Source organism: Petromyzon marinus (genome assembly GCF_048934315.1).
Source record: "Petromyzon marinus isolate PM22_M1 ecotype Great Lakes invasive population chromosome 84 unlocalized genomic scaffold, UKy_Petmar_22M1.pri1.0 chr84_unloc.2, whole genome shotgun sequence".
Lineage (NCBI taxonomy): Eukaryota > Metazoa > Chordata > Hyperoartia > Petromyzontiformes > Petromyzontidae > Petromyzon > Petromyzon marinus.
The window spans coordinates 323,526-335,580 of record NW_027422639.1 but is presented as its reverse complement, the minus strand read 5'-3'; the positions used below and the strand labels follow the sequence as shown (position 1 = coordinate 335,580).

At 55.4% G+C, this 12,055-nt stretch overlaps 1 protein-coding gene across 2 annotated transcripts; it reads left to right on the top strand.

The window, feature by feature from the left end:
- Window positions 1-2,452: 2,452 nt before the first annotated feature.
- LOC142908410 (uncharacterized) lies at window positions 2,453-11,981 on the top strand. 2 transcript variants are annotated; one of them, XM_076059042.1, is made up of 4 exons: window positions 2,465-3,214; window positions 4,720-4,806; window positions 6,840-7,004; window positions 7,400-11,981. In XM_076059042.1, exon 4 carries the CDS (start codon window positions 9,594-9,596, stop codon window positions 10,815-10,817), a length of 1,224 nt encoding a protein of 407 aa, XP_075915157.1. In that variant the 5' UTR covers window positions 2,465-3,214; window positions 4,720-4,806; window positions 6,840-7,004; window positions 7,400-9,593; the 3' UTR covers window positions 10,818-11,981. The 2 variants fall into 2 exon arrangements, with proteins under 2 accessions (XP_075915158.1, XP_075915157.1); XM_076059043.1 differs by lacking the exon at window positions 6,840-7,004 and having other exon boundaries at window positions 2,453-3,214.
- The last annotated feature ends 74 nt before the right edge of the window (window positions 11,982-12,055 follow it).

Sequence of the window (12,055 nt, the reverse complement as noted above, 5' to 3'; positions counted from 1 at the left end):
GGTGAGTGAGTGTGAGGCGTGGTGGGGTTAGGGTGAGTGAGTGTGAGGGTGAGTGGGGTTAGGGGTGAGTGAGTGTGAGGGTGAGTGGGGTTAGGGGTGAGTGAGTGTGAGGGTGAGTGGGGTTAGGGGTGAGTGAGTGTGAGGGTGAGTGGGGTTAGGGGTGAGTGAGTGTGAGGGTGAGTGGGGTTAGGGGTGAGTGAGTGAGGGTGAGTGGGGTTAGGGGTGAGTGAGTGAGGGTGAGTGGGGTTAGGGGTGAGTGAGTGAGGGTGAGTGGGGTTAGGGGTGAGTGAGTGAGGGTGAGTGGGGTTAGGGGTGAGTGAGTGAGGGTGAGTGGGGTTAGGGGTGAGTGAGGGTGAGTGGGGTTAGGGTGAGTGAGGGTGAGTGTGAGGGTGAGTGAGGCTAGGGTGAGTGTGAGGGTGAGTGTGAGTGGGGTTAGGGGTGAGTGAGTGTGAGGGTGAGTGAGGTTAGGGGTGAGTGAGTGTGAGGGTGAGTGGGGTTAGGGGTGAGTGAGTGTGAGGGTGAGTGGGTTAGGGGTGAGTGAGTGTGAGGGTGAGTGGGGTTAGGGGTGAGTGAGTGTGAGGGTGAGTGGGGTTAGGGGTGAGTGAGTGTGAGGGTGAGTGGGGTTAGGGGTGAGTGAGTGTGAGGGTGAGTGGGGTTAGGGGTGAGTGAGTGTGAGGGTGAGTGGGGTTAGGGGTGAGTGAGTGTGAGGGTGAGTGGGGTTAGGGGTGAGTGAGTGTGAGGGTGAGTGGGGTTAGGGGTGAGTGAGTGTGAGGGTGAGTGGGGTTAGGGGTGAGTGAGTGTGAGGGTGAGTGGGGTTAGGGGTGAGTGAGTGTGAGGGTGAGTGGGTTAGGGTGAGTGAGTGTGAGGGTGAGTGGGGTTAGGGGTGAGTGAGTGTGAGGGTGAGTGGGGTTAGGGGTGAGTGAGTGTGAGGGTGAGTGGGGTTAGGGGTGAGTGAGTGTGAGGGTGAGTGGGGTTAGGGGTGAGTGAGAGTGAGGGTGAGTGGGGTTAGGGGTGAGTGAGTGTGAGGGTGAGTGGGGTTAGGGGTGAGTTGAGTGTGAGGGTGAGTGGGGTTAGGGGTGAGTGAGTGTGAGGGTGAGTGGGGTTAGGGGTGAGTGAGTGTGAGGGTGAGTGGGGTTAGGGGTGAGTGAGTGTGAGGGTGAGTGGGGTTAGGGGTGAGTGAGGGTGAGGGTGAGTGGGTTAGGGGTGAGTGAGGGTGAGTGTGAGGGTGAGTGAGGCTAGGGTGAGTGTGAGGGTGAGTGTGAGTGGGGTTAGGGGTGAGTGTGAGGGTGAGTGTGAGCTGAGGTGAGCCACCTCCCCAGAGTGCCGATCTTGACACCGCTGGTAGCGGGCATCGGCCAAGACCACTCGGCCACGCATCATCCAGTGCCGGATCAGCTCCATCTCCTCACTCACTGACCTGCCCACTCGAGCATTCACTCGCCAGATCTCACAAGGATCTGAGATCTCTACAATGATAGAGACTGGTTCCAGATTTCTCAAGGTTCTGAGATCTCTACAATGATGGAGACTGCATCCAGATGTCACAAGGTTCTGAGAGCTCTACAATGATAGAGACTGCATCCAGATCTCACAAGGTTCTGAGATCTCTACAATGATAGAGACTATCCAGATCTCACAAGGATCTGAGATCTCTACAATGATAGAGACTATCCAGATCTCACAAGGATCTGAGATCTCTACAATGATGGAGACTGCATCCAGATCTCACAAGGATCTGAGATCTCTACAATGATAGAGACTATCCAGATCTCACAAGGATCTGAGATCTCTACAATGATAGAGACTATCCAGATCTCACAAGGATCTGAGATCTCTACAATGATAGAGACTGGTTCCAGATCTCACAAGGATCTGAGATCTCTACAATGATAGAGACTGCATCCAGATCTCACAAGGATCTGAGATCTCTACAATGATGGAGACGATCCAGATCTCGCAAGGTTCTGAGATCTCTACAATGATAGAGACTGCATCCAGATCTCACAAGGATCTGAGGTCTCCACAATGATGGAGACTGGATCCAGATCTCACAAGGATCTGAGATCTCTACAATGATAGAGACTGCATCCAGATCTCACAAGGATCTGAGATCTCTACAATGATAGAGACTGCATCCAGATCTCACAAGGATCTGAGATCTCTACAATGATAGAGACTATCCAGATCTCACAAGGGTCTGAGATCTCTACAATGATAGCGACTGGTTCCAGATCTCACAAGGATCTGAGATCTCTACAATGATAGAGACTGCATCCAGATCTCACCAGGATCTGAGATCTCTACAATGATGGAGACTGGATCCAGATCTCACAAGGATCTGAGATCTCTACAATGATAGAGACTGGTTCCAGATCTCACAAGGATCTGAGATCTCTACAATGATAGAGACTATCCAGATCTCACAAGGATCTGAGATCTCTACAATGATAGAGACTGGTTCCAGATCTCACAAGGATCTGAGATCTCTACAATGATAGAGACTGCATCCAGATCTCACAAGGATCTGAGATCTCTACAATGATGGAGACTGGATCCAGATCTCACAAGGTTCTGAGATCTCTACAATGATAGAGACTGCATCCAGATCTCACAAGGATCTGAGATCTCCACAATGATGGAGACTGGATCCAGATCTCACAAGGTTCTGAGATCTCTACAATGATGGAGACTGGATCCAGATCTCACAAGGATCTGAGATCTCTACAATGATAGAGACTGGATCCAGATCTCACAAGGATCTGAGATCTCTACAATGATAGAGACTGGATCCAGATCTCACAAGGATCTGAGATCTCTACAATGATAGAGACTGCATCCAGATCTCACAAGGATCTGTGCGCTAACCGCTGCACCACCGCTCCACTCTGTTGGTGGGAGGGGGGCGGGGTTGCTGATGACCAATGGGAGACGCCGGCTCATGCCGGGTGGCGAATGGCGAATGAGAGCGACGTGCTGATTGGTTTGGGAAAATAAAGGGGCGTTTCCAATGAAACTGGAGCCCCGCCCTCCTGTTTACACATTGAGCCAATAGAAAACGTCGTCTCATCCGGGGCTCAAAAAATCTAGCCAATAGAAAAACGCGTTTTGTCGCGTCTCGATGAATTCCAGCCAATGGGAGGACGCCCCTCATTGCAACCCCGAAAGGCGGGAAAGCGAGAAGATGGAGGAGGCGGTGGCGAAGCTGGAGGCGATGGTGAGGGGGAGAGTGGAGGGGGAGAGTGGAGAGTGAGGGGGAGAGTGGAGAGTGAGGGGGAGAGTGGAGAGTGAGGGGAGTGGAGAGTGGAGAGTGAGGGGGAGAGTGGAGAGTGAGGGGAGTGGAGAGTGAGGGGAAGGTGGAGAGTGAGGGGAGAGTGGAGAGTGAGGGGAGTGGAGAGTGAGGGGGAGAGTGAGGGGAGTGGAGAGTGAGGGGGAGAGTGAGGGGAGTGGAGAGTGAGGGGAGAGTGGAGAGTGGAGGGGGAGAGTGGAGAGTGAGGGGGAGAGTGGAGAGTGAGGGGGAGTGGAGAGTGAGGGGAGTGGAGAGTGAGGGGGGAGAGTGGAGAGTGAGGGGAGTGGAGAGTGAGGGGAGTGGAGAGTGGAGAGTGAGGGGAGTGGAGAGTGAGGGGGAGAGTGGAGAGTGAGGGGAGAGTGGAGATAGTGAGGAGAGTGGAGAGTGAGGGGAGGGTGAGGGGAGAGTGGAGAGTGAGGGGAGTGGAGAGTGGAGGGTGGAGAGTGAGGGGAGAGTGGAGAGTGAGGGGAGAGTGGAGAGTGAGGGGAGAGTGGAGAGTGAGGGGAGAGTGGAGAGTGAGGGGGAGAGTGAGGGGAGTGGAGAGTGGAGGGTGGAGAGTGAGAGGAGGGTGGAGAGTGAGGGGAGAGTGGAGAGTGAGGGGAGAGTGGAGAGTGAGGGGGAGAGTGGAGAGTGAGGGGAGTGGAGAGTGAGGGGGAGAGTGAGGGGAGTGGAGAGTGAGGGGGAGAGTGGAGAGTGAGGGGGAGTGGAGAGTGGAGAGTGAGGGGGAGAGTGGAGAGTGAGGGGAGAGTGGAGAGTGGAGGGTGGAGAGTGAGGGGAGAGTGGAGAGTGAGGGGAGTGGAGAGTGGGGTCAGGGTGGAGAGTGAGGGGAGAGTGGAGAGTGAGGGGGAGAGTGGAGAGTGAGGGGAGTGGAGAGTGAGGGGGAGAGTGAGGGGAGGGTGAGGGGAGTGGAGAGTGGAGAGTGAGGGGGAGAGTGGAGAGTGAGGGGGAGAGTGGAGAGTGAGGGGAGAGTGGAGATAGTGAGGAGAGTGGAGAGTGAGGGGAGGGTGAGGGGAGAGTGGAGAGTGAGGGGAGTGGAGAGTGGAGGGTGGAGAGTGAGGGGAGAGTGGAGAGTGAGGGGGAGAGTGGAGAGTGAGGGGAGTGGAGAGTGAGAGGAGGGTGGAGAGTGAGAGGAGGGTGGAGAGTGAGGGGAGAGTGGAGAGTGAGGGGAGAGTGAGGGGGAGAGTGGAGAGTGAGGGGGAGAGTGGAGAGTGAGGGGGAGAGTGAGGGGAGTGGAGAGTGAGGGGGAGAGTGGAGAGTGAGGGGAGTGGAGAGTGGAGAGTGAGGGGGAGAGTGGAGAGTGAGGGGGAGAGTGGACAGTGGAGAGTGAGGGGAGAGAGTGGAGAGTGAGGAGGAGAGTGAGGAGAGAGTGAGGAGAATGAAGAGAGTGGGGGAGAGCGGTGGTGGTGGTGTGTGCCGCTGGACGGGAGGTGCAGGTGCAGGGAGCCGATTCGGAGCTGCTGCTGATGAGGCGCCGCCTCCTCCTGGAGGCCTCTGGGAGTGGCGGCAGAGCCCCTGTCACGGTGTGTCACGTGTGTGTGTCACGTGTGTGTCACCCTGTGTGTCACGCTGTGTGTCACGTGTGTGTCATGGTGTGTCACGTGTGTGTGTCACGTGTCACGTGTGTGTGTCACGTGTCACGTGTGTCACCCTGCTTGTGTGTGTCACCCTGCGTGTGTGTGTCACCGTGTGTGTGTGTCACCGTGTGTGTGTGTCACCCTGTGTGTGTGTCACCCTGTGTGTGTGTCACCCTGCGTGTGTCACCCTGCGTGTGTCACCCTGTGTGTCACCCTGAGGTGATCACCCTGTGTGTGTGTCACCGTGTGTGTGTGTCACCCTGAGTGTGTCACCCTGTGTGTATCACCCTGTGTGTGTCACCCTGTGTGTGTGTGTCACCCTGAGTCACCCTGTGTGTGTCACCCTGTGTGTGTGTCACCCTGTGTGTGTCACCCTGTGTCACCCTGTGTGTGTGTGTCACCCTGTGTGTCTGTGTTTCTGTGTCTCCCCTTGTGTCTCAGTGTCCCCATGTCTCAGTGTCTCTGTGTCCCCGTATCTCAGTGTCTCAGTGTCTCTGTGTGTCCGTGTCTCAGTGTCCCCGTATCTCAATGTCTCAGTGTCTCCGTGTCTCAGTGTCTCTGTGTGCCCGTGTGTCCGTGTCTCAGTGTCCCAGTGTCCCCGTATCTCAGTGTCTCAGTGTCTCAGTGTTCCCGTATCTCAGTGTCTCAGTGTCTCTGTGTCTCCGTGTCTCCGTGTCTCCGTGTCTCTGTGTCTCAGTGTCTCAGTGTCTCAGTGTCTCCGTGTCTCCGTGTCTCTGTGTCTCAGTGTCTCTGTGTCTCTGTGTCTCCGTGTCTCTGTGTCTGCGTGTCTCCGTGTTCCCGTGTCCCCGTGTCCCCGTGTCTCTGTGTCTCCGTGTCTCAGAATCTCTGTGTCCCTGTGTCTCAGTGTCTCCGTGTCTCAGTGTCTCTGTGTCTCTGTGTCCCCGTGTCTCTGTGTCTCCGTGTCTCCGTGTCCCCGTGTCTCTGTGTCTCTGTGTCTCTGTGTCCCCGTGTCTCTGTGTCTCCGTGTCTCTGTGTCCCCGTGTCTCTGTGTCTCTGTGTCCCCGTGTCCCCGTGTCTCCGTGTCTCCGTGTCTCTGTGTCTCAGTGTCTCTGTGTCTCTGTGTCTCCGTGTCTCCGTGTCTCTGTGTCTCTGTGTCTCCGTGTCTCAGTGTCCCCGTGTCTCTGTGTCCCGTGTCTCAGTGTCTCAGTGTCTCAGTGTCTCCGTGTCTCAGTGTCTCAGTGTCTCTGTGTCTCCGTGTCTCTGTGTCCCCGTGTCTCTGTGTCTCTGTGTCCCCGTGTCTCCGTGTCTCTGTGTCTCAGTGTCTCTGTCTCAGTGTCTCTGTGTCTGTGTCTCTGTGTCTCCGTGTCTCCGTGTCTCCGTGTCTCTGTGTCTCCGTGTCTCAGTGTCCCCGTGTCTCTGTGTCCCCGTGTCTCAGTGTCTCAGTGTCTCCGTGTCTCAGTGTCTCTGTGTCTCCGTGTCTCCGTGTCTCCGTGTCTCTGTGTCTCCGTGTCTAAGTGTCTCCGTGTCTCTGTGTCCCCGTGTCTCTGTGTCTCAGTGTCTCCGTGTCTCAGTGTCTCAGTGTCGCAGTGTCTCAGTGTCCCCGTGTCTCAGTGTCTCAGTGTCTCCGTGTCTCAGTGTCTCAGTGTCTCAGTGTCGCAGTGTCTCAGTGTCCCCGTGTCTCAGTGTCTCAGTGTCTCAGTGTCTAAGTGTCCCCGTGTGTCTGTGTCTCAGTGTCTCTGTGTCTCTGAGACACGGGGACACGGGGACACGGTGTCTCAGTGTCTGTGTCTCTGTGTCTCAGTGTCTCTGTATCTCAGTGTCTCGGTGTCTCGGTGTCTCAGTATCTCAGTGTCTCTGTGTCTCGGTGTCTCAGTATCTCAGTGTCTCTGTGTCTCAGTGTCCCCGTGTATCTGTGTCCCCGTGTCCCCGTGTCTCCGTGTCTCCGTGTTCCCGTGTTCCCGTGTCCCCGCGTCTCGGTGTCACTGTGTCTGTGTCTCCGTGTCTCTGTGTGCCTACAGAACGCCGTGTCTCTGTTGGACCGTGTCTCTCGTCTCCGCGTGTCCCCGTGTCTCCGTGTCTCCGCGGACGAGAGTTGTCTCCGTGTCTCCGTGTCCCGCGCCCGGGCGGAGCTGAGACGCGCTGTTGCCATGACGACCCAGCTGGCAGGGCTCAGCGCCACGCAGGTGCCAGGCTAGGTGCACTTTAGTTAGATAAGTACTTGCACTCACCCACTCGCTCACTCACTCAAATACTCACCCACTCACTCACCCACTCACTCACCCACTCATTCAAATACTCACTCACTCACCCACTCACTCACTCACTCACCCACTCACTCACCCACTCACTCACCCACTCACTCACTCACCCACTCACTCACCCACTTACTCACCCACTCGCTCACTCACTCAAATACTCACCCACTCACTCACCCACTCACTCACCCACTCATTCAAATACTCACTCACTCACCCACTCACTCACCCACTCACTCACTCACCCACTCACTCACCCACTCACCCACTCACTCACTCACCCACTCACTCATCCACTCACCCCGCCCTTTCCTCTCGCTCAGTCCCAGCTGCTGTCTGCAGTGGAGGAGAAGGAGGTGGAACTTGGAGGAGGTTGAGGAGTAGGAGGTGGAGGAGGAGGAGGAGAAGGAGGTGGAGGAGGAGGAGGTGGAGGAGGAGCGGGCTCACTCAGCCCTTGGGCTGTGTGTGTGTGTCTGTGTGTGTGTGTGCCATTGTGTGTCTGTGTGTGTCTGTGTGTGTGTGTATGTGTGTGTGTGCCAGTGTGTGTGTGTGCCTGGTGTGTGTCTGTGTGCACCTGCCTGGTGTGTGTCAGTGTGTGTCTGTGTGTGTGTGTGCACCTGCCTGGTGTGTGTCAGTGTGTGTCTGTGTGTGTCCGTGCACCTGTGTGTCCGTGCACCTGTGTGTCCGTGCGCCTGTGTGTGTGTGTGCACCTGTGTGTGTGTGCGCCTGTGTGTGTGCGTGTGTGCACCTGTGTGTGTGTGTGCGCCTGTGTGTGTGTGTGCACCTGTGTGTGTGTGCACCTGTGTGTTTGTGCACCTGTGTGTGTGTGTGCGCCTGTGTGTGTGTGCACCTGTGCGTGTGTGCGCCTGTGTGTGTGTGCACCTGTGTGTGTGTGCACCTGTGTGTATGTGTGTGCACCTGTGTGTGTGTGTGCGTCTGTGTGTGTGGGTGTCTGTGTGTGTGTGTGTGCCTGTGTGTGTGTGTGCACCTGTGTGTGTGTGTGCACCTGTGTGTGTGTGCGCCTGTGTGTGTGTGCACCTGTGTGTGTGTGCACGTGTGTGTGTGTGCACCTGTGTGTGTGTGTGCGCCTGTGTATGTGCGTGTGTGCACCTGTGTGTGTGCACCTGTGTGTGTGTGTGCACCTGTGTGTATGTGTGCGCCTGTGTGTGTGTGTGCACCTGTGTGTGTGTCCCTGTGTGTGTGCGCGCCTGTGTGTGTGTGCGCCTGTGTGTGTGTGCGCCTGTGTGTGTGTGTGCGCCTCTGTGTGTGTGTGCGTCTGTGTGTGTGGGTGTCTGTGTGTGTGTGTGTCTGTGTGTGTGTGTGTGCGTGCCTGTGTGTATGTGTGTGTTTGTTCATCGGTGCTACTCGCAAATAGCACTTGCCCCTACAGTCTGCTAAGGCTATAGGGGACATCTTTGTCTTTGTTGTGCTCACTGATAACTTAAACTTTGACCCACACACTCACTCACTCACAATGCCTTCAATACAACTCAGTAACAATGTCCTGTCAGTGAGCCTCTGTGTGATTTATCTACTGCCTGTGTAGTGAGTGAGTGAGGGTGTGAGTGTGTGAGTGTGTGGTAAGTGAGTGTGTGAGTGAGTGGGTGAGTGAGTGTGAGTGTGTGAATGTGAGTATGTGTGAGTGAGTGAGTGTGTGGTGAGTGTGAGTGAGTGTGTGAGTGTGTGAGTGAGTGAGTGTGTGGTGAGTGTGTGTGAGTGAGTGAGTGTGTGGTGAGTGTGAGTGAGTGTGTGAGTGAGTGTGTGTGTGTGAGTGAGTGAGTGTGTGGTGAGTGTGAGTGAGTGTGTGAGTGAGTGGGTGAGTGAGTGTGTGTGAGTGAGTGAGTGTGTGGTGAGTGTGAGTGAGTGTGTGGTGAGTGTGTGAGTGAGCGGGTGGTGAGTGAGTGTGTGAGTGGGTGAGTGAGACACACACAGGCACACACAGGCGCACACACACAGAGGCGTGCACACACACACACAAGGGCAGACACACTCACCACACACACACCAGACTCACCACACTCACCAAACACACCACACTCACCACACTCACCACACACACCACACACACGACACACACTCACCACACACACACCACACACACCACACACACCACACACACACACCACACACACCACACCACACACGCGACACACACCACACACACACCCACTCTCACTCACCTCCACCCACTCACTCTCACCCACACCCGTCTCCCCCCCACCTCCCCCCCCACCTCACCCCCCCACCTCACATCTTTACGATAAATCTCGGCACTCGATCCAGGAAAGGCGAGCGGCTTCTTGAGAATGAGTGAGGACGCTGAGTGCTCATTGTTGCTGGCCGCCAGGCGTTCTGAGTCACAGGAAATCGTTTGGAATTCCCATCATCACCATCATCACTACCATCACCACCACCATCATCACCACCATCATCACCACCACCACCATCATCACCATAATCACCACGATCATTACCACCATCATCACCATCACCACCATCACCACCACCATCACCACCATGATCTCCGCCATCATCACCACCATCATCATCACCATCATCATCACCACCATCATCACCATCATCACCACCATCATCATCACCACCATCACCGCCATCATCACAGCCACCACCATCACCACCATCATCATCACCACCATCACTGCCATCATCACAACCACCATCACCACCATCACCACCATCACCATCACCACCACCATCATCACCACCATCATCATCACCACCACCATCATCATCACCACCAACATCATCATCACCACCACCATCATCACCATCATCACCACCATCATCACCACCATCATCAGCATCATCACCATCATCAGCATCATCATCACCATCATCACCATTATCACCACCACCATCATCACCACCATCATCACCACCATCACCGCCATCATCATCACCATCATCATCACCACCATCATCATCACCACCACCATCATCATCACCACCATCATCATCACCACCATCATCACCACCACCACCATCATCATCACCACCACCATCATCACCATCATCACCACCATCATCACCACCATCATCAGCATCATCACCATCATCAGCATCACCATCATCACCATTATCACCACCACCATCATCACCACCACCATCATCACCACCATCATCACCACCATCATCAGCATCACCACCATCATCAGCATCATCACCATCATCAGCATCATCACCACCATCATCATCACCATCATCACCATTATCACCACCACCATCATCATCACCATCATCACCACCATCATCACCACCATCATCACCACCATCATCACCAGCAGCATCATCACCACCATCATCACCATCATCATCACCACAATCATCACCACCATCATCACCACCATCACCACCATCATCACCACTATCACCACCACCATCACCACCATCATCATCACCACCACCACTATCATCACCACCACCATCATCATCATCACCACCATCATCATCACCACCATCACCACCACCATCACCACCAGCATCATCATCACCACCAGCATCATGATCACCACCATCACCGCCAGCATCATCATCATCACCATCATCACCACCACCATCATCACCACCATCACCACCACCATCACCACCACCATCATCACCACCATCACCATCGCCAGTCTAGTTGGTGCTGCATGTTGCTGGCCGCGAGGCGCTGCGTTGGAGCCGTGGTGGCAGCACCTACACACACACACAGACAAAGCTCCCCCAGGTATCCTCTAGCAGGCTGTAGGGGCAAGTTCTGTTAGTAGCGAGTAGCAGCACCTACACACACAGACAAAGATCCCCCAGGTAGCCTCTAGCAGGCTGTAGGGGCAAGTGCTGTGAGTAGCGAGTAGCAGCACCTACACACAGACAAAGATCCCCCAGGTAGCCTCTAGCAGGCTGTAGGGGCAAGTGCTGTTGGTAGCGAGTAGCAGCACCTACAAACACACAGACAAAGATCCCCCAGGTAGCCTCTAGCAGGCTGTAGGGGCAAGTGCTGTGAGTAGCGAGTAGCAGCACCTACACACACAGACAAAGATCCCCCAGGTAGCCTCTAGCAGGATGTAGGGGCAAGTGCTGTGAGTAGCAAGTAGCAGCACCTACACACACAAAGATCCCCCAGGTAGCCTCTAGCAGGCTGTAGGGGCAAGTGCTGTTAGTAGCGGGTAGCAGCACCTACACACACAGCCAAAGATCCCCCAGGTAGCCTCTAGCAGCCTGTAGGGGCAAGTGCTGTTAGTAGCGAGTAGCAGCACCTACACACACAGACAAAGATCCCCCAGGTAGCCTCTAGCAGGCTGTAGGGGCAAGTGCTGTGAGTAGCGAGTAGCAGCACCTACACACACAGACAAAGATCCCCCAGGTAGCCTCTAGCAAGCTGTAGGGGCAAGTGCTGTTAGTAGCGAGTAGCAGCACCTACACACACAGACAAAGATCCCCCAGGTAGCCTCTAGCAGGCTATAGGGGCAAGTGCTCTGAGTATCGTGTAGCAGCACCTACACACAGACAAAGATCCCCCAGGTAGCCTCTAGCAGGCTGTAGGGGCAAGTGCTGTTGGTAGCGAGTAGCAGCACCTACAAACACACAGACAAAGATCCCCCAGGTAGCCTCTAGCAGGCTGTAGGGGCAAGTGCTGTGAGTAGCGGGTAGCAGCACCTACACAAACACAGCCAAATATCCCCCAGGTAGCCTCTAGCAGGCTGTAGGGGCAAGTGCGGTTGGTAGCGAGTAGCAGCACCTACAAACACACAGACAAAGATCCCCCAGGTAGCCTCTAGCAGGCTGTAGGGGCAAGTGCTGTAGGGGCAACGCTCTCGCCCCACCCACTCCTCTCCACCCCCCGTGTGGGAAAAGTTGCGGGGGAATCCACTTGCGAGCCCCGCCCCCCTCCCCCACGGAATATCCCCCCCGCCCCCCTCCCCCACTTCCGCCCCCTCCCCCCACCCCTTCAAGTGAGGAACTGTGACGTCATTGAA